At 54.7% G+C, this 27,669-nt stretch overlaps 1 protein-coding gene and 1 long non-coding RNA gene across 4 annotated transcripts; one reads left to right on the forward strand and one right to left on the reverse strand.

Moving 5' to 3' along the window:
* Positions 1–421: 421 nt before the first annotated feature.
* On the reverse strand, positions 422–3,157 carry LOC123330353. The gene is made up of 2 exons (XR_006546210.1): positions 2,796–3,157; positions 422–708 (listed from the first exon to the last, which is right to left on the reverse strand). It is a non-coding gene; the product is annotated as an uncharacterized LOC123330353 (long non-coding RNA).
* A 7,324-nt stretch (positions 3,158–10,481) lies between these two features.
* On the forward strand, positions 10,482–26,556 carry KCTD15 (potassium channel tetramerization domain containing 15). 3 transcript variants are annotated; one of them, XM_025269025.3, is made up of 7 exons: positions 10,482–10,648; positions 12,301–12,399; positions 13,973–14,065; positions 14,710–14,885; positions 19,720–19,864; positions 22,136–22,441; positions 23,540–26,556. In XM_025269025.3, the coding sequence occupies exons 3-7, from the start codon at positions 14,000–14,002 to the stop codon at positions 23,696–23,698; spliced, it is 852 nt and encodes a 283-aa protein (XP_025124810.1). In that variant the 5' UTR covers positions 10,482–10,648; positions 12,301–12,399; positions 13,973–13,999; the 3' UTR covers positions 23,699–26,556. The 3 variants fall into 3 exon arrangements, with proteins under 3 accessions (XP_025124810.1, XP_025124811.1, XP_006049188.1); XM_025269026.3 differs by having other exon boundaries at positions 12,304–12,399; XM_006049126.4 differs by lacking the exon at positions 10,482–10,648 and adding an exon at positions 10,674–11,997 and having other exon boundaries at positions 12,304–12,399.
* Positions 26,557–27,669: the final 1,113 nt, after the last annotated feature.

Here is a 27,669-nt window from a genome sequence, read left to right on the forward strand (position 1 = left end):
GAATTCCATGGACTGTATAGTCCATGGGATTGCAAAGAGTCAGACATGACTGAGTGACCTTCACTTTCAAGTATTTAGACATAAGATATGTGGATCTCCACTTATCCTCTTGTTTTGAACCCTGCCAATATTAAGGGTGGGCCAAGATGTGTAATAAATAAACAGACAAATACACATAAATGTATATTACTTTATATATTATTTATATTATATATAATCTATAATAAATATATATTATATAATTCTAAATCATAGAGTAAAAGGTATCACACACACATATATATATATAGTATATACATTCCTACTCCAGTTGGATTGGGACTGTGGCGCACACACACATACACACACACACACACACACACACGGATACAGTTTGTATCGGTCAGCTTTTGCTGTGTGACAAAGAAACCCACAGTTTCAGTGGCATACAACAATAACCATTTATTGCTCATGAGTTGGTGGTTGCTAGTGCAGCCCCACCCACGTGTTTCATTCTGAGCTCAGCCTGGAAGGTCAGCGGCAGCCTGGGGCATTTTCTTCCTCCTGCAATGGCAGAAGCTCGATCAGGAGACAGGTTCACACACTTCAAGCCTCTGCTCCTTAAGCAGCATCTGCTAACTTCCCTTCAGTGAAGCCCAGGATGGGGGATTGGAGGAGTACATTCTCCCAAGCATGATGCCCTGGCAAGGGTATAGATGTCGAAAGCCACTGCAAGGCAGGGAAAAACGGTATCAATAATTTAGTCTATCACGTACCAAACTGAGGTTCTCTAGGAAGAGGAATATAAGACTGTCAGGGTGGGTATGGTGGTGGTAGTGGTGGGTGTGTGTGTTGGAGTGGGACATAATTTGGAACTCTAATTACTAAAATAACAATTTTTTTCTTCTTTTTACAATTTACCTGTAATCCCACATTCCTCTGTAAGAAAGCAAAAATCAGACCTTCATTCTCCCAAGTCCCAGTCAAAATCCTAACATAAAATTTTTACTACTTGATTCACCAGGAAGACTGGCTAGCCATTTTGAAAAACAAATTCTTTGTTAGATCCTGATCTCAAACCACAAACAAAAGTTAATTCTAAGAGGATAAGAGACCTAAATGCAAAAACAGAGCTGTAACAATTTGTCGGGAGATAATATTTTGAGATATAGCAAGATGCCTTTTCTTTTTGCACTTCCTTGGGTGACCTTCCAGCTTTCCAGCCAGAGGCTTGCATCGCCTAGAGGTGGAGAGAGAGAGAAAGGCGCAGGGAGGAGAAGGGAGGGGGACTGAAGGAGGAGGAGGAGGATGGGCAAAGGGAGGGGGTGGGAGAGGAGGCTGAAAGGAGGGGAATGAGGGATGGGGGAGGGAGAGGGAGGAAGGGAGCTGGGAGGAGTGGACCACACCCACCCATACAGCTCTTCCAAAAGCAGCCTGCTGGGAGGTGGAAGGTGGGAGATGGAGGTGGGAGGTGGGGCCGTTCCTTCCCTCTGACACCATAGTGGCCAGAAATCACAGTTTTCAGCAAAAGCATCAAAGACCCAGTTCCACCAGGAAAGGCCTTTGGGGACCCCTGACACATAACACACAGATGCGCTGGCTGAGGGAGGGGCCAGGGCAGGAGGCAGAGCCCCCCAGCCCCCAGCAGATCAAAGGAGTGACAAGGGAGGGTGCCTCAGGAATGTGAGAAGAGTTAAGTGGCCAAAACACAGTGCAAGAGGAGGCAGCCACGGGATACCATCTATGTGAAAGTTCCACACACACACAAATGTCATCATTGTTTCTGAATACATTCATGCGTTGCAAAAAGTATCAACATGTGCTCAGAACTGTAGCCCCTTTGGGGGTGCAATTACAGGGAGGGGGGAAGAAGGGAGGGATTTAAACTGGGCTGTATCTTTTCATTTGATTTTTAAAAAGGGATCTGAAGCAAATATTGGAGCTGTGACTATTTGGCACATCTGGGTGGTGGGTATGTAGATGTTTGTTAGGTGATTTTCTGTATTTGGAAATACACAGTAGTGGGGAAGACAGACTGCAGACTGGTATGAAGAGTTTGGTGCCATAGTTTAAACACCATGTACCCGTGTACATGTGTGCCTAGGTGCTCAGACGTATATGCACATGTGTCTTTGATTCTGTGCAACTCCAGGTGTATCTGCACTTGTGCAACGTTGCGTGTGCATGTGTGTGTGCACTGCATCTCCCTTTGTGTCTACCACTTCTACGTCTGTGCAACTATCTGTGTCCACAGTTGTGCTCATGTGTCTGACTGTGTGTGTGTTGTGTGTGTATCTGTGCTGTGTGAACAAGAACAGGAAGGCCACTGGCTGAACGAACACCGGATCACTGACTCATTGCTCCCTGGGAAGAAGAAACCAATTTTTCTTTCTCCTTTGTACATTTCACTGTGTGTATGGGTTTTGATTTTGTTTTACAATGATCATGTAGTCTTTCTTCAAATTTAAAAGTACTTTTAAAAAGCCAGTAAGGAGTTTCACAGTTTGAAAAATGGGAAGAATTTATCAGCAGACCCTAGATGCCCTCCGGGGCTCCTCTTTGCCCCCTGGGTCCCAACCTGGGATTCCATCCACCTCCAAGCGCACTGAGCTCTGGGGAGCCTAAGGACACTTCCTACCCCCACCCCGAGGGCATGGCCCGAAGCAAGCATGAAATTTCTCTGAAGTTTGTTTTATCTTGAAATGTTAGGCAACCTTTACATTCTCCCCTTTAATGTATACATGCTTATCTTAATTATACAATCACGAGGTTTTAACCCCGAAATCTTGCAGTCAAGGGGCCTCCCTCTCACTCACCTTCCCTAGATTATGGGTGTCTCCTGTAGGTAGGTGTTGGGCCAACAGGGCTTGAAGCAGGATCCAGGGGTGTAACGAAGGCCCCACCAGAGGTTCAGGAAGGTCAGTTGGAAGAGCGAGCAACCATGCTCCTTCCAAGGGTGCTTACGCTGGGCTGAGCCCAGTTCTCCATGTTAGCTGTCACATTGAAATCTCCCAACGCGGGCAGCAGCTCTGCACTATTGCTGTTCTCACATTACAGGAGTGGCTACACGACTTCGTGAGATGAAACCGAAGGTCACCCAGTTGTACTCAGAAGTCCAAGTTCCTGCCATATACAGACTGTCTCCCTGCAGCAGGAGTCCCCACCCTCCGGATCTGATGCTAGCTGATCCAGGCGGAGCTGGTCAGAAATAATAGAACTAAAGTACACAATTAACGGAACGTGTTGGAATCATCCTGAAACCATCCCCTGCTCCCCGTCCAGGGTAAAATGATCTGCCACAAAACCAGTTCCTGGTGCCAAAAAGGTTGGGGACTGCTGCTACAGAATAGGCCCCGGGGAGAATGAATTGCCTGGGACAAGGAAGACGGTGGGTATACTGAGCTTTGGCCGGAGGAAGGAGCCCTGGGCAGGTTGCTGACTGATCAAAGGCTGTCTCCCTGTCTCAACTCTATTTTTCCCTGAGGCCTGTGTCAATGCATTCGCAGGGCCCCTGGGGTCCTGTGACCCAGGGCCACTTTAGTGGTTGCCTGGAGCCCGAGTGGCAGCCACACAAAGCCATTTAGGGGCAGGATTTGGTGTTTCCCAGGCGTCCAGGCCAGCCTGACACTGGCTGAGAGGCCTGCAGGACCCTAGGGAGGGCCTCGTCGGCCCCCAGTGACCGCAACAGCCTCATATTTCTGGAATTCTTTTCTGTGTGTGTCATGGGGAGAGCCACACATGTCAAGGGCCCTGATGAACACCAGGTGCTGCTGACAGGGAGCAGCCTCGTCTTCAAACCCTGAGGGGTTGCTGGGAGGACCTCGTGACTTCACTGATGTAGCTCCAGAGAAAGAGACCTGAGAGGAAGCCAGAGGTGAGGAGGGCAGAGGGCCTGGGGCCAGTGGCCTGGCTTGGTTGCCTGGGGGCAGCCATATTTTGGCAGGTCAGCTGTCTTCTGGGACTCTAGAAGGATCTGGAGCATCATCTGTGTGGCAGCCTCTCTGCAGGTGCCCTTTGGGGCTCTGCCTTCCTTCCAGGTGGGTCTGTCCTGGTGGCTCAGATGGTAAAAGAATCTGCCTGCAATGCTGGAGTCCTGGGTTTGATCCCTAGGCAAGGGAAAGGCTACCGACTCCAGTATTCTTGCCTGGAGAATTCCATGGACAGAGGAGTCTGGCGGGTTACAGTCCATGGGGTTATAAAGAATTGGACACGACTGAGAGACTAACACTTGTCCCTTCCTTCCAGCTCAGGGTTCTGGTCAACAGCTCTTCACCTCTGGGGTCCCCAACACAAAACCCATCCTCTCCTCCTTTCCCCAGGCAGATCCTGACTGTGCTCAGGGTCTACCTTCCTCCCCACGCAGCACCCCCAGCCCCGCCGCAGGCCAGGACTAAGCCTGATTGGTTCACGTTTTCCCTGGGACTGGCTTGCAAGTTGGCCAGTGGGATGGGCCAGAGAGAGCTGTGAGGGCCACTGGATTGATAGGGACAGGGTAAAGGGACAAAATAGGTGATTAATTAATAGATTAGTTAATCTTATTAGGGGATTGTAAGTAGAAAAAATATGGGAGACCCCTGTAAGTTAATGATTACTCAGGAGAGCAGGTTTGCTTAACCATAAAACCAAGCAGGCTTGCTTAACAAAACCAGGCAACAGAAGCACGAGACGTGCCCCCAAACAATACAGCGATGTTGGCATGAGACCCACATCCTGCCCAGTGAGCTCAGGAAGTCAATGATCCCTAGGACATGCTCTCTGCATACATGAAAAAGGATAATTTGTGAACCTGGCTTGTGCACCAGGCTTCCCTGGTGACTCAGATGGTAAAGCGTCTGCCTGCAATGCGGGAGACCCGGGTTCGATCCCTGGGTTGGGAAGGTTGCCTGGAGAAGGAAATGGCAACCCACTCCAGTACTCTTGCCTGGAAAATTCCATGGACAGAGGAGCCTAGTAGGCTACAGTCCAAGGGATCACAAAGAGTTGGACACAACTGAGTGACTTCACTTTCTTTCTTTACCTTGTACACATAGGGACAAGAAAACTCCCCTGCTCAAACTGGAGGAGGAGCTGATGATGGAGGCATGATATCTACTCAAGAAAGGGAAAGAAATTCTTCTCTCCCTCCCTACTCTTCCTTTGATTATAAAACTGTAGCTCAGTAAGTTCCCAGGGTGTGACATAAAGGACTATGGTACTGGAGCTCTTCGGAGCCCCTGATACACCACCAAACGGTTTCAGGAGCACCTCCTTGTTCTCTGCGCAGGAAGCTTTGAACTACATTATTTTGAAACCAGGCAGGACATGGCATAAGAATGGAGGGTGTGCAGAGGATGGCAGGGGAAAGTGGAGGGAGCCTGGGTCCCTGGACACTCTGCTGAGTCTCCGAGTGGACTTCAGGGCCACTCTGCCTCCACTGGCTTTTATACAAAACAAATCTACTTTCCTGATCATGAAGCCATTGTGAGGGTTTTGTTGTTCAGTCACTAAGTCGTGTCCAACTTTTTGCGACCTCATGGACTGCAGCATGCCAGGCTTCCCTGTCCTTCACCATCTCCTGGAGTTTGCTCAAACTCATGTTCACTGAGTCAGTGATGCCATCCTACTATGTCATCCTCTGTCGCCCCCTTCTCCTCCTGCCTCAATCTTTCCCATCATCAGGATCTTTTCCAGTGAGTTGGCTCTTCCCATCAGGTGGCCAAAGTATTGGAGCTTCAGCTTCAGCATCAGTCCTTCCAATGAATATTCAGGGTTGACTTCTTCAGGACTGATTGATCCCCTTGCAGTCCAAGGGACTCAAGAGTCTTCTCCAGCACCGCAGTTGGAAAGCATCAATTTTTCATCACTCAGCCTTCTTTATGGTCCAATTGTCACACCAGTACATGGTCTACTGGAAAAACCATAGCTTTGACTAGATGGGCCTTTGTTGGCTAAGTGATGTCTCTGCTTTTAAATTTGCTGTCTAGGTTTGTCATAACTTTTCTTCCAAGAGAGTTTTATTACTTGCACACAAATTCACAGAGACTCTGAGAATCTGGTAAACATGCTGAAACTTCTCTTGGGAAGAAGGTTCAGATGCCAAATATTGATCAATGGTGGGGTTTTGATCCCCTAGAGGTCATCCACAAACTGCCACCATGTTAGGATTCCTGGTCTTGTCTCACTGTCACCCTGATTCTGGCTCCTGGAGAGGGCAGGTGGCTTGGCTTTGAGCAGGATACCTGGGTTGCAGGCAGAAGGCAAGAAGGAGGGGATGGTCTATAGCCCCTGCAGATAGGCTCTACTTTCGCTCCATCAGAAGCAGAAGTCCCTCAGAGCATGGTGTTGGGGACTGGGCAAAACTCCCTGAGGGCTGGGTAGTCCTGTTTTATTACCTCCCATCTCTCAGTCATGTTTGGACTGCAACTCTCCAGGGACTAGGTCAACTGGCTGACAGTCAGGAGCTCCGTTTGCAGAGGGCAGCACTAACCACCCCCCATTTCACTACCCCCTTTATTCTCCAGGTTCACTGGGATCCTAGAGAGAAGACTGGGGGATTCCTGGTGTGGAGGAAGAGGTCAAGTAGATGTCAGACTGTGATCTCTGGGACAGGCTGGCTCCATTCTAGCCTGGAGGTGGGCACAGACCTACAGGGGTCTGGTTTTCACCCCAGGGAGCCTGGGGTGGGGAAGCAGACAGCCTTGCCTCAACACCCCAGCCTCTCCCCATACCCACCACCCCACACTCTCCCCTCTCAGACAGCAGCCGCTGTGTTACATACAGCCTGTTCATCTGCTATCTGGTCATGCATTTTCTGAAAAGGTTGAGTTCAGCAGACCCTGGGACCTCATTTTCTTATTTAGGTCTTCATCTTAAAATATAGTCTGCAGACAGCCCCAACAAAATACAAAATTACACTGGAAACCACTGTGAAATGTCCAGAGACTGTCTTATCCACAGCACCTAGATGCAGGGCCCAACCTGCATCAGCTTCGTGTGAACTCATGGACAGCAACCTCAAAGCAAGCTCAGGTTTGAACCCACTTTTTAAAATATGTAAACCATAAGGGCTCAAGGGCTAGTCAAATCTACTGATAAAGCAAGTTCCATTCTGATTAGACTCACATCCAATTTCATCCAATCACTCACATCCAATTTCTTGGACTATAGTAATGAAACGAGATGTATTTCACAAGATGTTTCAGTATGTTTTCAGTTCTAATTATATATCTTCAATTAAAAAAAAAACAACAAACCCTCACCATTACATTATACACCACAGATCATTAAGTGCCTATCACAGCCCATGTCCAAGTCTCTCAATGTAAAAGATGGTTGACATTTAGCCGGGAACTTTTAAAACACTTGAGAATAAATTATGGCCCAAACTTACTCTTCTTAATGACACGTATAAAGTTCAGCTCTTTAATAAAAGGATTCAGGAATATGAAAACAAAGTTCCCAGCAATATTAAGGAAATAAAGGTCTTCCAAAATGGTCAGTTCTTATTTCGATTAAATTGTGCATTTTTAATACAGTTGGTATAAAGTGAAACTCTTAAAAAAACATCGAGGAATTTAAAATGAAATGGAACCTCCTCTTTGCAGGGTCACCAGTACCACGGTGAGATCTGTCTCTTTAACAATGACACTTACTATCTCTGTAGTCCCATGAATACTTTTGAAGTGTCATATTAAAACCAATCTCGTGGCCTTGAGGCAAAGAGAAGCAATTAGTCTTGGAGTTGTGAATAAATAAAAATCCATTTATACACCCGTCCTTGACATGTACCTTGCAAATCTTAGAAACTTCATCTAGTGGGAAAAGAAATGTTAAATCATGAATACCAATACTAATCACATCGCCATGTGGCTTCCTAAAACAGTTTGGTTTATACCCATCTTCTAAGTATTAATTTATATGTATATATTCACCCATATTGAACACAAAACAAAGAAGCTCTAGCAGACACCTGGGGGCGAGGGGAAAGTGGTGAGGGGTGGTGGGAGCCACAGGGACAGCCCCATGACAAGCAGGTTTTCAGTGGGTCTGTGCTTCTCAATGGGCCTTCCGAGGTGTCTCAGCAGTAAAGAATCCTCCGGCAATGCAGGAGATGCAGGAGGCTGGGGTTCAACCCCTGGGTGGGGAACATCCCTTGGAGGAGGAAACGGCAACTCACTCCAGTATTCTTGCCTGGAAAGTCCCATGGACAGAGGAGCCCGGCGGGCTGCAGTCCATAGGGTTGCAAAGAGTGGAACATGACTGAGCCTGCACCCTGGTGCTCCTGCAAAGGGAGCCTGACTTCCTGATGCCTCCTCCTTCCCCCTAAGCACTCAAAGGCTGAAAAGGTTTGTTTTATCTACACATGCCCTTCTCCATTTGTGATCCCAGCCAGCACTGAAGTGAGGACCCTGGAGGTCCAAGTATTTGGATACTTGCTTCACTTCTTATTTGGGTCCATCCCTCAGTGCCGGAAGGGAAGGGTGTAGATGTGGGCTTTGCTGCTCCTTAACCTTGAGCAGCCCTGGAGAGACTGGGGCAGTCACCAGGGAGCAAAGTAGACCTGCAGGGCCTGGCCCAGATGTAGAGAGCAAAGACTGGTACTGTCAGGACCGAGTTGGGAGCCAGAAGTCTGGGGGGCGCCAGGGCGTGGGGAGCAGGGTGGGCAGCCCCTGGGCCGTGCTGCAGCCGCTGCACAGATCCCTGACCTACTTCCACGGCCCCTTTCTGTTCTAGGAGCAGCTAAAAATCCATAAATTAAGGAAATTAACCGATGGGGCCTGCGGCATCTTTGTAAGCTATTTAAATCTATAAATTTACAACATCTTCTGCATATATCAAGTAATTGAACTAACTGCAGGGATGTAACTTTAATGAGAAAATTTCCCCCTTCTCCTGTAGTTCGAGCTCTAAAATAAATAAATAAATAAATAAAACCTTCCCTTGGAGGGAAGTTTCTGCTTATTCCCGCGTGGAGAAGTTACAGGAGCTCTTTCCACGCGCGAGGTCCCCTGGTCAACGCAGGCAGGCCCCCACCGGGTCCTCCTCTCACCACCTTCCCCCGCCCGGGTTCGGAGCCGCCCCGAGCGCCCCCTGTGAGTGAGGCCGCTAGAGGGCGTCCAGATCCGGCTGGAGCTCGGGGTGGGGGCCCCAACGCCGCTCCGGGCCGGAGCGCACCGGTCCTCCAGCTCGAGCCTGGCTCTGGCCCGGGCGTCCCGGGAGAGCCGGACGGGGGCGCAGTGCAGGCGGGGTGGAGTGCACCGGCGGCTCCGCGCTCTGTTTCCTAGGAGCCGGGAAATGGTCCAGGAGGAGGGGGGCGGGGGGGACGGACGGGGCGCAAGGGAAACAGGAGAAAGAGGAAGGGGAGGAGGAGGAGGTAGGAGGTAGGAGAGAAGGAGGAAGGGGCAGCCGACCCGGGGACCGAGGGGACGCCCGGAGCGCAGGCCTCGGTGCCGCGAGGAGTCTTGGCGGTAGACGTCTCCATCGCGCCGCGCGCGGAAAGGAAATGGCGCGTCTGGCCGCGGGCGGCCGGCCGGGCGCCCCCCGTGCTCCCCTCCCCGGCGGTGGCAGACCGCGCGTCCGCAGACGTCACGCGCGGCGCTGCGCCCCGGTAGAGGGGCAGTCGGGGCAGGGACTCAGGGAGGACGGCTGGGGAGGGGGAGGGGTGGCCCTGGCCCCCAGCTCCTCTCCTGCCCCGGCCGACTCGCAGCCTACTTTCTTCCCAAGTCCCGCCCCTTCCCCCGGGCGCCGCGGCGGCGGCTGCTCTCCTCTTTGTAACCGAGGAGTCAAGAAATGTGAGAAACGTGCCCTGTGTTACTTATTTGGGAACCGAAAATTTATGCCCAGCTGAAAGCGCCCGGGGAAATATTACATCAGATGAAATGACAATGATTAAAATCAGCTTCTCCCCCGCCCCCTCCCGAGCCCGGAGGAGGCCTGGGCGCCGCGTGGCTGGCCGGCGGGGGGCGGGGGGCTGGGCGGCGGAGGGCGCGGGGGCCTGGGCGCACCGCTCCCGGGAGGGTCCTGGCGGAGGCCCCGGCGGGAAGGCGCGGGCTCCGGGGGAGGCGGGTGTACTCGCCCGGCTAAAGGAAGGGAAACGGCGCATTTTTGTCGCCGAGCGCGGCAGGCGCGGGCGCGCGGAGCTAATTGCGACTCTAATCCTCTGCCCCGCGGCACAGCCGAGCCCCGAGCCAGGAGTCGCCGCGCGCTCCCGCTCGCGCTCGCCGCGCTGGGTTAATTTTGAGCCGAATCGCTGTCCTTTGCGTCCGGGCTCGGCCGAGACGGGGTGCGGGCTACAGGCTAAGGTGGGGGGGCTGGTTTTCTCGCCAGCAGTCGGAGAAGGCCGCTGGAGAAGAGAGGAGGGAGGAAAGGAGGTGGGAGCGGCGGGAGGGCAGCCGGAGAGCGGCGCGAAGAGGAGGCGGCGGCGGCGGCCGCGAGGAGGGGAGGAGGCGAGGGGAGGGCGGGGAGGGGAGGCCCCGGCGCGCCGCGCAGCGAGGGGCCGCGCGAAGCGGGGGCCGGGGCGGGAGGGGTGGGTGGGGGGAGGGTTGGGGGCGAGAGAGAAAGTAACTCCAGGACGAGACCGGAGCGACCCGCGCAGCGAGCACAGGCTGCGAGGCTGAGCCCGGCTCCCAAGACCGGCGGCTGCGGGGGGCGGGGGCTGCACCCGAGCCCGATCCGCCGCTCCGGCTCCGAGGTAAGCACCGCGCGGGCGGCCACCACTCAGCGACGCGCACCCCTGTCCCTGAAGTGGCTGCAATACCCGGAAAGTCTCCCGGCCGGGATTCGGACCTGGGCGGGGGCGGCTGCTTTGTCCGGGTGCAGGGCGGCGGGGGCTGACGGCGAGGGGGCACCCAGCACAAAGGCCTGGCGCAGGAGTGGGGGATTGCCCACGTGGGCCGGCCCTCGCCCCGGGTGGACCCTCCCCTCGCGGGCGGTCAGCGAGCTTCCTGCCGCGCGGGGTGGGGTGGCGTGGGGTGGGGGTTTCCTCAGGTCCCTGCACTCGGGCCTCGGTGCAGGGCCGAACGCCCTGCAGGGCCGGCGAGTTTCCGAGGTCAGAACCCGGCTCACGCAGCTTGGGCTTCAGGCTGACTGGGCCCGGCTTGGTGTCCAAATCAGCGAGGAAAAGTCTCCAACGGGACGGACGTGCGTCCTGTGACGCCCACCCGCGAGTCCGAGACGGAGCGGGAGGGGCTGGCGCGCCGGTGGTCGTTCCAAGCGCTCGGGGTCTGGAGCCCCCAGGCGGGCCGCGCGGAGACGCGATCGCCGCGTCGGGATCCCTGCTGCCCGGCGGTAGCCCCTGACCTGGACGCGGGCACCGCTCACACTCGCAAATGCCTACCCCCTCCCCTGTAGCTGGAGCGTGTTTCCGTCCTCCCGTTGCCCCCACCCCCGACTGCAAAAAGATAAGCTTCAAGTTTTCACTCCGTGTCTCAAATGTGCATGGAGGAATTTAACTGCACGAGTGAATAACAGCATTAGTTTCAATTAATTTTTTTTTTAAACCCTGGCAACAATAAACTTTGAGAACAAAAGCGCTTTTACGTCCTTAATTAGGCGAGCTTCCCATCTGTGGTCTCTAAGTGTCTGCCTCTTGATTTAACTTCGTCTTCCGCCCCGCCCCTGCTGCACACCCTCCAGGTCCTGCCAGGCGGTTTGGGTTCCGCGGCCACCCCAGCCCCGCGGCACCGCCGGCCTGGGCCCAGCCGGCTCCGGCCGCCCCGAAGTTCACACCGGCCGGCGGGCTCCGCGGCAGGGCAGGCGCGCGCCAGGTGGCCCGCCTGCCTCCCTTCTGGCCCACCTCCTGGACAACTCGGCAGGCTCCCGGCTCTCTGGCCCCGGGGCTGGCGCCCTGGGCGCAGAGCTGAAGAGAGTTCTCCAGGCGCCTTCTGTTTACCTTTTATGGTTAAAATAACAGCTTAGCAAAGAAGCGACTTCACGAAGAAGCGATTTAGTGAAATCGTCTCAAGCTGCCGCAGCTCAGCCAGTTTAATCACCCCCAGAGAGCTGAACAACTGCGAGCACAATGGGACACAAAATCATTTTGTGTGTAAATGAGCGTGGCATTCTGCTCGCTTCCCTCTGCTCTGGCGGGCGGGGCTTGGCAGCGGGCGGGCATGGGACCCGGGGCTCCCGCCTCAGCTCGGAGAAACGGGTCAATACCCAACCAGTTTGCAAACCCGCCGGCCGGGCCGTGGAGCCCGGTACCGCCGAGGCCCCTGCAACAGGCGGTCTTGGCCGACCTCGGGAGGACCGTGGCGCGCGGGGGATGGGTCATGGGTTTGATGCGGGTGCTGGCAGAATGAACTTGTGTCTTTTCCTGCACCCACTTTGTGCTTCTGACCTCAGCAGTGGTGTCGGGGAAAGGGTCCTTGTCCAGCACAGATGCGTTTGTCGGAGGGAGCAGTGGAGGTTCGCGTCAAGGCGTACAGCCTGGGGCTTCCAATGGTGAGTGTCTGGTTTGCCGTGAACATCAGGTTGTGCTTGCGATGGAAAAGAGGCTGGGTGAGAACAGGATGGAGCAGCTTTTTGATGGGGACTTGGTGTGAAATGTCATTTCCGAGCAGCGTCCTGGTAGTAGGGCAAACGTGGTGCTGTCCGCTTTGATAGAATTTCCATTGGAATTCCTTCCAGCAGTTTATCCTCAGTGCGGCTTTCCTTCTGACTCCTCCCCCCAGCAGAGCCTCCCAGGGCAGGAGAACCCATTCCTGAGATGTGTTTTGGTTTCTCAGAACTTGAGATAAGTGACCTGGTTTTCTTTCTTGAAACTTGAGGGAACTCAGGAATGCCAAAAGCAGCCGACCCTGGATGGCTGTAAGTTAAACATCACTGTCTGCTAATGGCAACCCCCACCCCCGTTTCCTGTCAGAGAACTTGCCAGCACACGGAGGGCAGAACAAATCCTAGGAGAATGACCTGACTGAAATTTGCAGGCTTTGATTCTCATTCGACCTTGGTCCATGTATGAAAACTGGATGTTGAATTTCAAGGCACAAAGTCAATCCCTGAGGGAGGGTGGGGTTAAACCTGCAAGAGATAAGTACAGCTTTAGGTGTGGGGAAGCCAGTGGAGGGAGGGGAAGGGGTGATATTCCCTGTGTCCACCTTCCCCAGCCCCAGGTCAGGGGAACGGTCTGCTTAAAACTGCTCTTCTCCAACCCTCCTACGTAGAGTCTGCAGAATGTCTTCAGGCAGCTTCTGGAGACTGTGGGACAATTTCAGGTGGCCGGGACACAGAGGAGAGTCACTGAGTGACTATAGGGAGAAGCAGGAGGGTTCATTAGCTGAGCTGCTGTCTCCTTCTGGCCATCTCTGTAATGCCTTGGGGCTTGATCCTGAGGGGATCTGGAATATATTAGGCACAGACAAGACCCTTCTGGGGGCCTGGGGAGAAGCTGCAGAGGTGCAGGCTGGGCAAACAAAGACAAGTTTTCCTCTCTAAGGAGCCACAGGGGGAGCGGCGGCTTCCTTGGTGACTTTCGCTCTTCCCTGGCTCCTGCTGGAAGAGGCTTCTCTGGGTCCAGCCAGTCTCAGGCTGCATGTTAACACTGCAGAGACCGTATTTAAAGCGGTGGTGGGGCTCTCCAGCCCCTGGAGGGTGGGGGATCCTCTCTGAGCTGTGGTTCCCAGGGTGCTCTCTGAAGCAAGAGGAGACACGCTTGGTAATGTGGCTCGAAACCAAAATACCAAGCAAATCGGATTTGTTCTGAAACATTTTGGGGGCAATAATGGTGAGCATATGTTTCAGTACTGTCATTAGCTGAATTAGCAGACATGGAGCTGCCCTGAGAACACGTGTGTGAGTGAATGTGTGTGCGTGCATGTGTGTATAACTAATCTCCGATGGCCCAGAGGCTTGCCTTGGGGTGTGGGGCCAGGCAAGTTGCCGTCTGTGTGGTGGGTCATGGGGTCTTGGGAAGCATGTTCCGAGAGGACAATTATAAGCGTCTTTGACTGGGAGACACGGCACCCAAGACCACTGAGGAGTAAGTCGTGTTTGGTTTTGTCGGTGCTCCCCACAGACGTTCTGGGCAGCGATGGAAGCCTAGATGCCTCACCGCAAGGAGCGGCCGAGCGGGTCCTCGCTTCACGCCCACGGCAGCACCGGCACGGCGGTGAGAGCTGGCAGGGTGGGCTGGGTCAGGGGCTGGTGGCCCCCTTTATGCCCTCTTCCTGAGCACCTGCTCACTGGCTGCCCTTCCTCGCAGCCATAGCCGTGGTGCTCAAGAGATGGCTGTTGACTGGCTGTACGATTATGTATTTTCTCGAAACAAAAATGCTCTTAATTTGATGTGAAATTTACTACATGTATAAAACTCAACGCCTTAGGTGCTGAGGAAGTCACTAATTTAGAGGTGTCTCGTTACTGAGACAAACTTGCAAAAACCCCTGAATCCCAATTCACAAATTGGTGATTCGTTTGTCAGGGGATATTTCACATCTAACACATAAGCCTGCGACCTTTAATTAGAATTTTGCAGTTTGTTTTATGCCCCTGGAGGCTGACACCTTGAAAAAAAATTTTTTTTCTTGATTTCTTATTGCTAATAAGCATCTTTCTTTTTTTCCCCCTCTGGTACTTTGAAGAAAATGATGCAAATACACTTAATTACAGTGGTGGCCATAATTTGTCAGGCGAATATGTGATCAGGCACAAGCAGAAGTGATCTGATTAGATCTGTGATCACATTGGCAATCAAGGGAGTGCCTAGCTCTGTCGTGGAGAAACCCTTGTTGTGCCCCTTGTTTCCATCTCCAGGAGGGAGGAAGCATGTCTCGGTTGTCTCTCACCCGGTCGCCTGTGTCTCCCCTGGCCGCCCAGGGGATCCCGCTGCCAGCCCAGCTCACGAAGTCCAATGCGCCTGTGCACATCGACGTGGGCGGCCACATGTACACCAGCAGCCTGGCCACGCTCACCAAGTACCCAGACTCCAGGTAAGAGCCAAGCCCCTCACGGTACCAGGGCGTGTGGTGGCCATAGGAAACATGTGAAGCCTGCTGCCAGCCGACACACGGGGCTCCCCAGGGTCCCCCTGCTCCCAGATCCGCCTGCCCATGGCTGCTCAGCACAGGGACTTGTGGCCCTGAGCTGGTGGCAATGGTGGAGCTCCTGACCCACTGGCAGAAGCCACTTTTCAGAGCCAGCCCCACCCGAAGCTGGCCAGCAGCTAGCTGGCTGGAGAACCTCATGATCCTTCAGGTTCCTCTTGTGTGTGACTCAATGCCTGGCCTTTGCAGGAGACTGGTTGTGAGCCATGTGGTGCACTTCTTGGGATCATTTGGGGGAGAAGTAGTTCATCCTATTTCTAAGTCTTAACCACTAGGATAGTGCATAAGTTCAAGGATGGGGGTGGGGGGCAGCTGCTATTTGTCATCTTTGTTTGAGTGGCCACTGCTGGACCCTCAGGGCTAGCAGCAGGCCCCTTTGGAGTTGGGAGGGGGTGGGTGGCAGTGACTGGCTAAGAATTCCAGGATGTCCGGGGATATCCACAGCTATGGACAAGCATGAGCTACATAGCACCATCAGCAGATGAAGGATCTCTGACCAGGGAGCTTTACCCTCTGCCCGGCTCCCTGGTGCCCCTGACTCCTGAGCCTGTGGGGGCTCCAGGCACTGCCCTGCTCTTGCCTGTCGGGCATTTCTCTCCTAGGTTTCTCCGTTGGCATGTAACAGCAGGGCTGACCGGAGGTGGGATGGGTCTCTGAGCAGCTCCGGGAGGTGATGCTGCATGCTGCTGGCTGAGCCCGGGACCGCCCATTCCGGGTACCGCAAGGTGGCCACCCCCAAGGGCTGGCAGTGGGAGGGCCACGCCTGCGGGCATCACCTCTGTTTTAGACATTTAAAATAAAAAGAGGAGTTAATTAATCCCCCAGACGCCGAGGGATGTCTCTGGGAAGCTTTCTGATGTAGCCGCCTTGTCGCTGGTGTGGTTGCTTATGGAGGAAGGATTTGTAGTGTGTGGAGGTGGCTGCATAGAGAGTGCATTGGAGGCCAAGGGGGTGCCCTGGAGGAGGGACCACTGGAGGCCGATGCAGCGTCTGGTTCAGAATTGGGGTGTGGGTTGCAGATGTGGTTGGAGCTCTCCCTCTCCACAGACAGAGGCTAGGCCTGGGGCACTTGTGACCTGGGGACCTTGGGGGGCAGCAGCCAGGAGGCCACGTTGGCTATGTTGGCCTGGTGGTAACTTGCCAGAGTCTGACACTAACCGGCAGGGCCCTGTCTAGGATGGGAGATGGATTCTGCTTATTTCATTTCAATTTTGCCTTCTGCGGCATTCACGCGTTGTTTGAGATAGATCATCCCTTAATCAGCTGACATTTGCGAGTGACATTCATAAAACCCTTGCCCACCACCTCTCTGAAAAGTGTTTCTGGAAATCAGACACTTGCCTTTCTGGAGTAATCACAGCCCAGGCCTGGGAGGACCAGCCTCCTCATTCTGCCTCCCTGCTGCTGCCTGGAGCTTGGTGGGCGGGGTGGTCCTCCCCTCCCAGCTGTCCAAACAGGCCCCCCCCCCACATCCTGCTTTGGGGCAGGCCCCCTGGCCAGGCTGCCTCAATGGTCCCACGACCTGTGGGACCCTCGGGCCACCAGGATGGGCCCAGAGGGGGTGGCAGTCTGCATTCTTCCCCGGGGCTGAACCTCAGGATAAATCTGCTATTCTGCCTGGATGGCTCTGCCTGGCCTGGCCCGCAGGAGAGGTGCTCCTGAGACGGAAGCTCTGGCCTAGAGGCCATGGAGGTGGAATGACTTGGACAGTCAGGACAGTGGGTCAGGCCAGGCCTGACATGTGCATTGGGCAGCTGTGCTGGCTGGAGCCCTTCAGATGTCTCTCTTCCTTCTTTGAGTGAACGTTAAAATTAAAACAAAACAGTTTTTCACTAATTTTGGAAAGAATGATCAGTGGCTCACCCAGGGTCACTGAGGTTATAAGTCACCTGGAAATAGAGGATTGTGTTAAGGTCACCGGGGGAGGGGGCTCGTTCTGGATGTCAAGTCCCACCCTGGGCAATGCTGTGAGATAAGGGGGCTTGTGCCTTCACCCCTTCGGACCCTGTGCCCACAGAGCTAGGCCTGGGCTGTTGTTCTTGTTTGGTCAGGGCGGCTCCATAGCAGGGAGCCCCCATGGGTGCTAGTCAGCCCAGGATGGCCAAAGGTCCTTGCCCGGAACCCGCCCAGCCCAGCTTCCCGGGACTGGGAGTGGACTCCTGTGTCTGCCTCCACGCTTGCTGGACATCACTTAGCTCCTGCATCTCAGCCCCTTGCTGGTGTCCATCCTGGCTGTGGGAGGCCACCAATGTCCAGGAACCTAGGAAGTAAACCTAGGTGTAACCACTGAAACATCCAGGAAATTAGAGCCAAAACTTTTAAAAAAAGAAAGAAGAAAAAAGAAGGTTATCCCTATAAGCTGGGGTCAGAACTGGCCAGCTTATTCCTTGTACACCTTCTGAAGTCAGTACCCCAAACTTACAGCCTCCCTTGGAGGGTGGCCCGGGGTAGGAACAGGCTCTTTAAGACCTCACAAGTGTCAGTGGGTGCCTTTGAGGTGACTGCCCTAACCTTCCCTCAAGCTGCACACCTCTCTGATAGCTTCAGACCCTGAGGGCACGAGAGGCCTTAGGCTGGGAAGAGACGCTGAACCATGGAAAGACCTAGAACCAGCCAGTCCCAAGATAAGACAGACTGAGAGCCTTCTAGCCTTGGACCCTTAAGACGACCTAGAACCCAGGCAGCCCTGGAATGTGGTGGACCAGGAGTCCCCTAGACCACCAGGATGGTCTGAGGGGTTTGCAACACAGAGGGCCTGGAAATATTGCTTGCTGCACAGAACGCTTGAGCTCAACCAGGAAGGCTGGAGAAAGTTCCGTGGGGAGGCTGACCTGTAGACGTGGCTCTTCCGTCTTCCTGCCGGTGCCACGTGGGGTCCCTCTGTGGTCTGCTGATGACTGCCCATGGTGCCTGACAGCCTCACTCCGTCCCGTCTGTCTCCAGGCATGCTAGGTGGCCTTCGTTCTGATATCTGGATGCCCGTGCTCTGCTGAGGTTAGGTCTGGGGAGTTTACCACCTAGAACAGGCATGGAGCCCACAGAGCTTGCCAGCAGGGGAGGGTCCCCCAGTGTCATTGTCACCAGGCCTGGGGAGGTCAAGAGGGCTCCATGGCTTTCGGAACTCCGAGGTGAGTTGTATCTGGGTGACCGCAGCCCTGGTTTCACAGACTCAGGCTGCTCCACACCTCTCCATGGGTTCTGACCCGCTCACACTCATCTATGAGGCAGCCTTGACTTATATACAGCCCTACTGGGCCATGTCCCCAGAGTGAAAAGGGGTTAGTCACTCACCCTCCTGGCTGATGAGTGTGCCAGGCCAGCAGAGCAGACACTGTTGGTGGGAGGCCCCTAGAGAGGCTGTGGGTGCTGTGACCCCTCAGCTTCTACCCAGCTCGTTGCCCTGGGTGGCAGGGGTGAGACAGCCTGAGAGCGGTGACTTGGAGCGGAGGGTGGGATGGGCTGCCGAGGGAGATGGGAACTTTCCTGGAGGTCCTTGCCGCTGCAGGTAGAGACTGAGGGGGCTGAGCCTTGAATTGTACAGACTGAGCTGGGAGGCCTGGGGCCGGGATCCAGCCACCCTTCTCCCAGGCTATGCTGAGTTCATCTGGGGACGCGTGTGTGGCCTGCCTGCCGAGGTGGTGTCCCTGGCGAGACCCTGCCAACCTCCCTCCTATTCCCGAGTCAAGCTCTTGATGTCCCCCACCCCTCTTCAGGGGATCCTAACCCTCCCCACTGGGGCCTGGGGTCTGCAGGGGACGTGAGCCAAACCAGAGCCTGCCGCCCTGGGCAGTGGGGAGGCCTGGTTCCTCCGCCCGGAAGTGGAGGGGGCCAGGCGTCGGGGCTCCCCAAGAGCGTCCTTCAGGTCCTATGCTTCCATCAGAACCAGCACCCTTCAGAGGATGGGGTGCTGGGAGCTGCCTCCCTCCCAGTACCCCCCTCACTGGTGTGCACACCCTGTGGCAGGTGTCACATGCTGTAGCGGGTGTGCACACTTACGTGCCTGTGTGTGTGCACACACTGGACTGTGGGTGTCTGTGCCCTGTGACTGCACCCACATGTGCTGTCCCTCTGGTCTGCCCTGAGCCGAAGCTGTGGGTGGATCATTTGTAAGTTTGTTGAGTGTGCGTAGCTGTCTCTCTGATGGACTCATGTTGTTGGTGTGTCCCTTGCCAGGATGTGTCTGGTTCTGCCTGTGGTCGGTGTGCTCAAGGGCAGAGACCGTGTGACCCTGTGCCTGTTGCTGGGTGTGTTGTGTCCAATGCTTGTTCATGCAGGTTGGGTGAGGCGTGTGACCCAGGAGTGTCTTGGCTGGTTTACACGTCTTCACCAGGCATGTGGCTGTGGGCTGGGGTATCTGATGGTTGGTGGGGGTTTTCTGGGCGGGTCTGTTGGGCAAGGGTTTGTGCGCATGGGACGAGGTATCTGTCTCATTGTAGTTTTCCAGACCTGTCACCTGTGTCAGCGGACAGGGGTGTAGAGCTGGGTGTGACTCTCTCTGCCTATGGCTTGTGAGTGTAGATGGGGCGTTTGTGTGTGCTAGTTGCCACGCTGGTGTCCCGGCTGCCACCGGTGTGTGCACACGTCCTTTTCAGGCCTGGTGTAGTCCCAGAATCACTCATGTAATGCCTCTCACCCATCCAGCAGGGTGGGCTCTAAGGAGTGGGGGGCGGGGCAGTAGACCAGCCCTTCCATCCCGCATCCCACCTTCCATCTCTCCCAGAATAAGCCGCCTCTTCAATGGCACCGAGCCCATTGTCCTGGACAGTTTGAAGCAACACTATTTCATCGACCGGGATGGGGAGATTTTCCGCTACGTCTTGAGCTTCCTGCGGACATCCAAACTGCTGCTTCCTGATGACTTCAAGGTAAGTCCGCAGCCGGCGGCTCCCCGGCACAGCCTGTGCAGTGGCATTACACAGGGGACGCTGTGACTTAATAAGCGGACCCATGGTTGTCATGGCAACTATAAAAACTTAAACGATGAAGCCGAGGGCAAAATCAGTTTTTCTAAACTAATTTTGTTTTCTCACATTTTTAGCTTACTTATCAGGGTGTAACAACAATTAAGCAGCGACAGCAAGCGCTTACCCCAGTTGTATGCTGAAGGACCGTCATGTGCTGGAGTTACAGGAGTTAGAGGTTCCCAAAGCTGGTCCTTGTCGGCACTTGGTAGAGGGAACACCCTGATCCACACCAAAAAGAACTTTAAACAAAAGTTCTCACCCCCCGGTCCTGGGATGAGCCTGTCTGCAGCAGCCAACCTGGTTCTGAGAGTCCTGCCTCCAGGGTTGGACTCCTCTGTGGCTCAGGGATCCCAGAGGCAGGAAATCCAGGCTGGGGCTACCCCAGCTCCAACCAGCAAATGTCCTTCCTTCTGGCACCCAGAGGACCCAACGGTGCCAGCAACTGAACTCAGGCTAAAAATGCAGTGGGAAAAGGCCGACATAGGTCCTGTGCTCACAATGGTTATGGTTTATGGGATGATAGATGTTGAACAGAAAACCACTTAAATTCCACAGGGGCAGAGAAGCAGGAAGTACGGTGAGAGGGAACCACGGGGAAGCTGGCCTGGGTGGGTTTGGAGGGAAGGGTGTTTCTCTGGGTGATGATGGAGAAACAGAGGCAGAAGGGTATGAGGGTCTTGGGGGTGAGGAGCAGCGAGGGTAGGGAGCTAGATAGGTGGCAGCCTGGGGCTGTGTGAACTGGGAGGGGAAGAGCAGGAAGAGGCTGCAGACTGTGTCCAGTCCTCGGTCCTCGCACTCTGGGTGTTTTACCCTGAATGCAGAGGGAGGGTGAGTAGGGGCAGGACCCTCAGATCTGTTGTGTGAAGGATGTGGAGGGAGCAGGAAGGCGGAGGCAGCGAAGGTGGAACAAAGTGGTCGATTAGATTCACATTTGGGAAAAAGATGCAAAAGCCACAGTGTGGATATCAGGGGTCAGGGGGCTTGAGGGTTCCCCTGACCTGCAGCTTGAGCCCTAAGTGGATGTGTGGAGGCCCAGGGTAGAACAGGCTGAAGCATTCCACGCCTATGTGGAAGAACTGGTGGGGCGTCTGGGGGAGGTATTCTGGGCTTTGAGGAAGGATGTGGGGGTTTGGTTTGCAGATTATCATTTAAAACCTCTAGTGGATGAGAACAGGGGCCCAGCATGAAGCTGTGATGAACTCTTGTGGTTCTTGACAGGATAGGCTCTTGACTGATGGCAGGCCTGGGGTGACTCTGAAGGCTAGGGTCAGTCAGCAGGCAGAGGGACTTAGGGCCAGCCATGTGGGCCCAGCTTTGGGGATTGGGCTTCCTTGCCTGCCCCCAGGGCTCCTCAGGCTCACCAGCGGGACTTGAGCTGAGTGGTCTGGTCATGGGTCATCAGCAGCTCAGGGCTAGGGTGGGTGTGGGTGGACGTGTGTTTGAGGGGGCAGGGGACCAACATCAGGGCCTTGAGGGGAGGTTGGTGTGAGCCCGCCAGCCTGGGGTTGAGCTGCTGGTGAGAGGTGGGGCCCGCCCCAGACACCTCCTCACACTGCTGGCGAAGGCAGGGAGCAACCTTGCTGACCTTTAAGCTTCACCCACTCTTTGAGCTGTGTGATAACATCCATTTTATAGACGAGGAAACTAAGGCTCAGAAAAGGTCTGGTAGATGCTGCTGCTGCTGAAAATCCAACCCAGGCAGGTCCCTTTCGCCTCCCTGTAGGACAGTGAGCATCTCCAGGGAGGGATGCCAGGGCTGCCTTGTGCCCACCCCAGCCTGTCCTCTCAGAGAAGGCAGCGGGTCCCCAACCATCCACACAGCCTCAGGCTCCTCTAGTCTAGCCTCCAGGTCTTTCTAGAAACTTCTCTCTGCTTTGGGGGAGGGGGATAAAGCTGCTCCCGTGGCTTGGGGCCCGATGGAAGGGCTTATGGGGTCTGGGACAGGTGCACACCAGCCACTGCCCTTGGGCGGAGGCCAGAGATTTTGGGGGCACACTCTCACCGGAGCCTCACTTTCCCCATCTGTATAATGGAGACAGCCATCCCAGCCACATTGTGCTGGGGGTGGGGGTGGGGGCACAATTCCCCTGGACTTTGAGCGGGCGGGGGGGCGGAGCTCCGGAGTCCGAAGGGCGGACCCCCACAGCCCCCACCGTATGCGCATGCCTGCAGGACTTCAGCCTGCTGTACGAGGAGGCGCGCTATTACCAGCTACAGCCCATGGTGCGCGAGCTGGAGCGCTGGCAGCAGGAGCAGGAGCAGCGGCGCCGCAGCCGGGCCTGCGACTGCCTGGTGGTGCGGGTCACGCCGGACCTGGGCGAGCGGATCGCGCTCAGCGGCGAGAAGGCCCTCATCGAGGAGGTCTTCCCTGAGACCGGGGACGTCATGTGCAACTCGGTCAACGCTGGTTGGAACCAGGACCCCACGCATGTCATCCGCTTCCCGCTCAACGGCTACTGCCGGCTCAACTCGGTGCAGGTGAGGGCCGGACTGCCCCTGCCTCCTCCCCCACTGCCTCCCCGAAGCCCTGGGGCAGCGGCAGAGGGAGATTGGTGGCGGGGGGGAGGCCGGGTCCCTGGGATGGTGAGGCCCTCCGTGCCATCTTACAGAAAAGGCAACAATGTGTCGATGCATAATTTATGTCCCGCTCATAATTAAATGATGGCGCCTGGGGGATGGACTTAAAAAAATTGATCTGTGCTTTTTTTTTTTCCAAAAGGATGTTCTATAAAAATGGCCTAGAGTATTTTCAACAAAGTGTGCTTCATTTGACACCCAGAGTCTGACTTTGGCTTCAAATTAAACCCAGGCAGTAGGAGCAGCAGGTCAGAGGCTGAGAGTGGGGGCGGTTTGGAGCCCCCTTCCTCATCATGCTGACCTGGGGCCACCAGCACCCACGGCACAGCTTCCCAGAGCATTTCTAGACTGGTTTTCCCCACATGGGTCTAAGAGTTGGAAAGCCCCAGATGGAGTGGGGGCCTATTTTCCACAGGCTCTTCCAGACCCAAGAGCAGACTCCTGCTTCAGGCTTGGTTGGGGCAGAGCACACTTGGTAGGGAAAACTCTGTAGGCTGTCCTTCAGAACTTGCTAGTTAGTTGCAGGACACGGGTGTCAGACACAGTGACTGAGCCTCCCTCTCACAGAGGCACAAACCCACGTGGACACGGAGACCTGCAGAGACTGGAGAGACTCCTCTCCACCGAGAGCTCCCTTGAGCTGATCAGGCCCCAGGCCTCAAACCATCTGGGATTCCCAGCTCAGGGAAGCAGGTGGCTGCCCCGAGGCCAGGGGCCGGGTCTCTGTTGCTGGGGCCTCAGTGGGGGAGGGGGACCCAGGACCATGTGTCTGGGAGAGAGGGGCCCAGTCAAGGTTGTGGACCCCCGAGGGCAGTGGGATGGCACCCATCCAGGTTTTATCTCTTAAGGGGCCCTGGCCCTTCTGTGGCTGCCCCGCTGGTGGCTGTGCCCAGACCCCTGTCAGGAGAAGGGGTCTGGCAAGTGCCCACCTGCCCACCAGGCCCGGGGGGGCAGACTGTTGCGGCTGGGCTCTGCTGACCCCTGTTTCTTCCCTGGCAGGTCCTGGAGAGGCTCTTCCAGAGGGGTTTCAGCGTGGCTGCATCCTGCGGGGGGGGCGTGGACTCCTCCCAGTTCAGCGAGTATGTGCTTTGCCGGGAGGAGCGGCGACCACAGCCCACCCCCACTGCCGTCCGAATAAAGCAGGAGCCCCTGGACTAGGCCCTGCCTCAGTGTCCACCTGAGGCCCCTTGGCCCTAGGGACACCCCCAGGGACCTGGAAACAGTGCTGGGGAGTTCTGCCTATGCCTGCTTAGCAGTGGGCATGAGACTGAGGGTGGGGCCGGAGGGTCCAGAGCCCGCCTGGGGAGCCCCAAGGCCCAGGGCATCATAACAGAACGTGGGATGCTGGAGGCATGTCCACCAGAGGACCGTGGATGTGACCCAAAGATGCCAAGGCGGAACTCCGCCACCAGTCATCTGGGCCCCTGGGCTCCCAGCCTGGTACAGCACCCTGGAGGCTCTGCACGTGCAGAGGCAGGGTCAGCAGAGGCCTCCCCGGTCCACTCCAGAGGAGCTGTCCGTCTTTCTCCATGCGGCAGACTCCAGTGGGTCTCTTGCGTCAGAGATGGCTTATTTTTCTACAGTATTTAAGATGGAAGTAACTGTCAGTGCACAAGTCAGAGAGGCCGACAAGGACCCCTGCTTCTTTATCTGGTGCTCAGCTCAGTGGGACGCGGCAGCACGTCTGTGTGGGGGCGGTGGAAGAGCTGCGGGACCCTCTGCCCGGGTTCCTGCAGAACAGGACTTGGAGACTCCTAGTCCCTGCTCTAGGGACAGAGGGCAGGCATGGCAGTGCCATCGGGGCTGAAACATGGCCCCATGGGGTGGGGCTGCTGGGAGGAGGGTGGTATGGGCGTGGGGGAGGGACCACTCTGGGACCATTGGAGACCCTGTCTTTGCTGCCGCTTGGGGCACAGGCCACACTTGAGCGTCACTTGACCTACTCATGCCTGGGGGCTTTGGTTTCTATCTGTGTGCACCCTCACGGGCTCTGAGAGGAGTCACTCCCCATCGGGATCAGCACCGGGGCCACGCTGCATCCTTACCTCAGGAATGGGCCCCATGGTGGAGGAGCCCATCTGTCAGCAGCCTCCTCTGGGTCCCCAGCTCAGGAAGCCGTCCTCCACTCTGATTTTCCCACACTCACCTGCATACTGAATTTTTAATTAAACTATGGTTACACTAGTCTGCCAGTAAGACCTGGACACAGTCAGACCTTGGGTTCTTGGCCCCAGATTCCAACGAGGACTGTCTGCTGGAGTCCTCGGAGACCTGCTGCCTCCCAGATGACAGGCCCAAAGATGGATACCCCCTGTCTTGTCACACTTCCCCTCCCCAGATGGCTCTTCCCCAGGGGGTGGAGAAACTGCAGAGAACTGCTGGGCGGGTGGGGCGTCCCGGCCGGCCCCACCCCTTGTACGATGCCTGTAGACTTGTATATGATTCCTTTAATATTGTAAAGATGCTGATGTACAATTGTCGTGTGTTTGTGTAAACACATTATGTTCCTAGTTCATGCCATAAATGATGCTATAAAGCGAAAGACTGAGGCTCTGTCCTGTGCCCAAGCGGGAAGCCAGATTCCAGCATTCCGTGCCCAGCAGGGAGGTTTGGGGATGAGATTCCTTGGGTTCCAGGGAGGAAAAACCAGCGGTGGTAGTTGGGGGAGGGGCAGGGACAAGGGACAAGGGTCCCGAGCTGGCTGTTATTTATTGCTTTGGGGTGTTTCCTCACGGCTGTACCTTGTCCCCTCTGGGCAGCACAGTTTCTGAATTCTGATTCACAGCCCTTAACCAGATACAAGCTGGGGGAAGGCAAACCAAAGGTGTCCGGGGGAGCTTTTGAACCCAGTTTTCAGCGTTTGTGATTTTTCCCTCTGGTTTTTTTGGTTGAGGGTTGACGTCCTCTTTGGAGCACCACAGAGCGGTAGGAGAAGGTGGCAGTCCCTGGCCCAGGTCAGCCTGGGGACATGCAGCCGGCGAAAGCATGGGGAGCTGCAGGTCCCCCTAGGTCGGGGGGGGGGGGGGTGTTGCAGGGGGAGGAGTTGGAACGTATTCACAAGATGTCCACTTTTAATGAGCCTGTTTGTATTTTCCCTCCAAGTCCTTATGTTCTAACTGAGCAAGGACCTTTTCCCCTGCTGCTAGGGGCCACCAACCTTGCCCTGCCTGGAGGGCATGCACAGCCACTCCTCCAAGGCCACAAAGCTGTTGCCATCCCACCATAGAGTGAATTTGCTGGGCAGATTTGCCAGCCTTCTTTGCTCAGCAACATGCCTACAGTTGGCACATGGGCATTTTGGCTTCTGAGGTTCACATCTGAGAGGAGGAAAAAGTGTTGTGTTTATTAGAAAGGACGTCTGGTGAAAACAGCTCAGTGGTGCGTGCGTTTATGGATTTTTCTGGCATGATAGCCAGCATAGTTGCCCGTTGGTGGAGATCCCCTAACATTTTCAAGCAAACCATCTTTGATTAAACCATTGTGCTAAAAAAATAAATAAAAAGAGTAACTACCTTACTGAATGTTACTCTTAATTATTTCCTTACTAATTAAGTCAAACCAGGAAGTTTGATTTTATATAAGCTAGGGAATTTCTAAATTTGTGGAGAAATACTGTGTTCCCAAAGAAATGCTAAAATTCTAAGAGAGTCCCCATAAACAATAAGTAAAGACATTTTTATACTTCCTGGAATGAATATACTAGATTGTAAGTAATCTCTTGATCACAAGCCAGCAGAATAAATGTTACTTCTGCTCTTCATAAATTATTCTTGATTATAAGCAACTGGACAGCTGACTGTGCCAACACTTGCCTGTTTCCCACCAGACCTCTCTGCCCGTGCAGGAGAGAATTTGTCAAAGCCACAGCAGGAGATGTTGGCCCCTGTCCTGACCAATGGGGCTCAAAACCAGGTCACAACACTATTATCTTTAAGTTTTTTTTTTTTTTTTTTTTTCCCAAAGCTCCCACTTGACTGTGTTCCATAGAATAAATAAAGGATATTTTATAAATTATACACCCAGCTCTAGCGCTTTGTTTCTGATCCACCGAGGCAGCCACAAAAAGGTACTCTGGTGTGGATTACTCTGGAGCCACTGCCCCCACACTTGTGACTTGGCTTGACCACTGAATAAGGACCTTGAGTAGCCCTAGTCCCACATACTGAGCCTTCTTGGTCTAGGTAAAGAGTTGCTGTGGAGAGTTGGGCCCTTTTACACTATTCATTTTGCTCATGAGTATATGTCAACCAGGGGCTTCCCAGGTAGCCAGTGGTAAAGAATCCACAGTTTCGATGGGCTGGGAAGATCCCCTGGGAGGAGGAAATGGCAACCCACTCCAGTGTTCTTGGCTGGAAAATCCCATAGAGGAGCTTGATGGGCAACAGTCCATAGGGTTGCAAAGAGTCAGACACGACTGAAGTGACTTAGCATATGTAAACCAGGGGCTTCCCAGGTGGCTCAGTGGTAAAGAATCCGCTTGACAATGGACGAGATTCAGATTAGATCACTGGGTTAGGAAGATCCCCTGGAGGAGGAAAGGGCAACCCATTCCAGTATTCCTGCCTAGAAAATCCCACGGACAGAGGAGCCTGGCAGGCTGCAGTTCATGGGGTTGCAAAGAGTCAGACACGACTGAGCAGGCATGCATGCACATATATAAACCAAACCAAACCAAACCAGCTGACAAACGGGTAGAGAAGTAAGGATGCGAGAAATGGCTCCTGACCAAGGGAAGACCAATTTAGCTGAGCCTAAATTAGAGCACAGGATTGGGGGCTACCCTGCTCCCCATCCAGGAGGCAGTCCTGCGATCTCTGGAGAATGCTGTCAGTTAAGATGGCCCCATCCCACTGGGCCCTTCGTACCCTCCTGATTCCCCAGACACAAGAGGTCAGCTGCAGTGGCCCTGGAGGACACTGTAGGACCCATAAGATCGGAGTTTCCCCTAAGGGGATGACAAAGTGGGATCTTTGTCAGGAGCTGCCAGAGAATCTTCAGTTTGAGGCAGAGCATTTGACTCAAGCCACTGGGCAGTTCTAGATCAAGCTGGAGGGCCAGCTGTTGGTCAGAGAGGACAGGTGCTGGCCTTGAGCCTGACATCTGGGTTGACAAGGGATGTTGTAAGAACT

This window comes from Bubalus bubalis, chromosome 18 (assembly GCF_019923935.1).
Source record: "Bubalus bubalis isolate 160015118507 breed Murrah chromosome 18, NDDB_SH_1, whole genome shotgun sequence".
Lineage (NCBI taxonomy): Eukaryota > Metazoa > Chordata > Mammalia > Artiodactyla > Bovidae > Bubalus > Bubalus bubalis.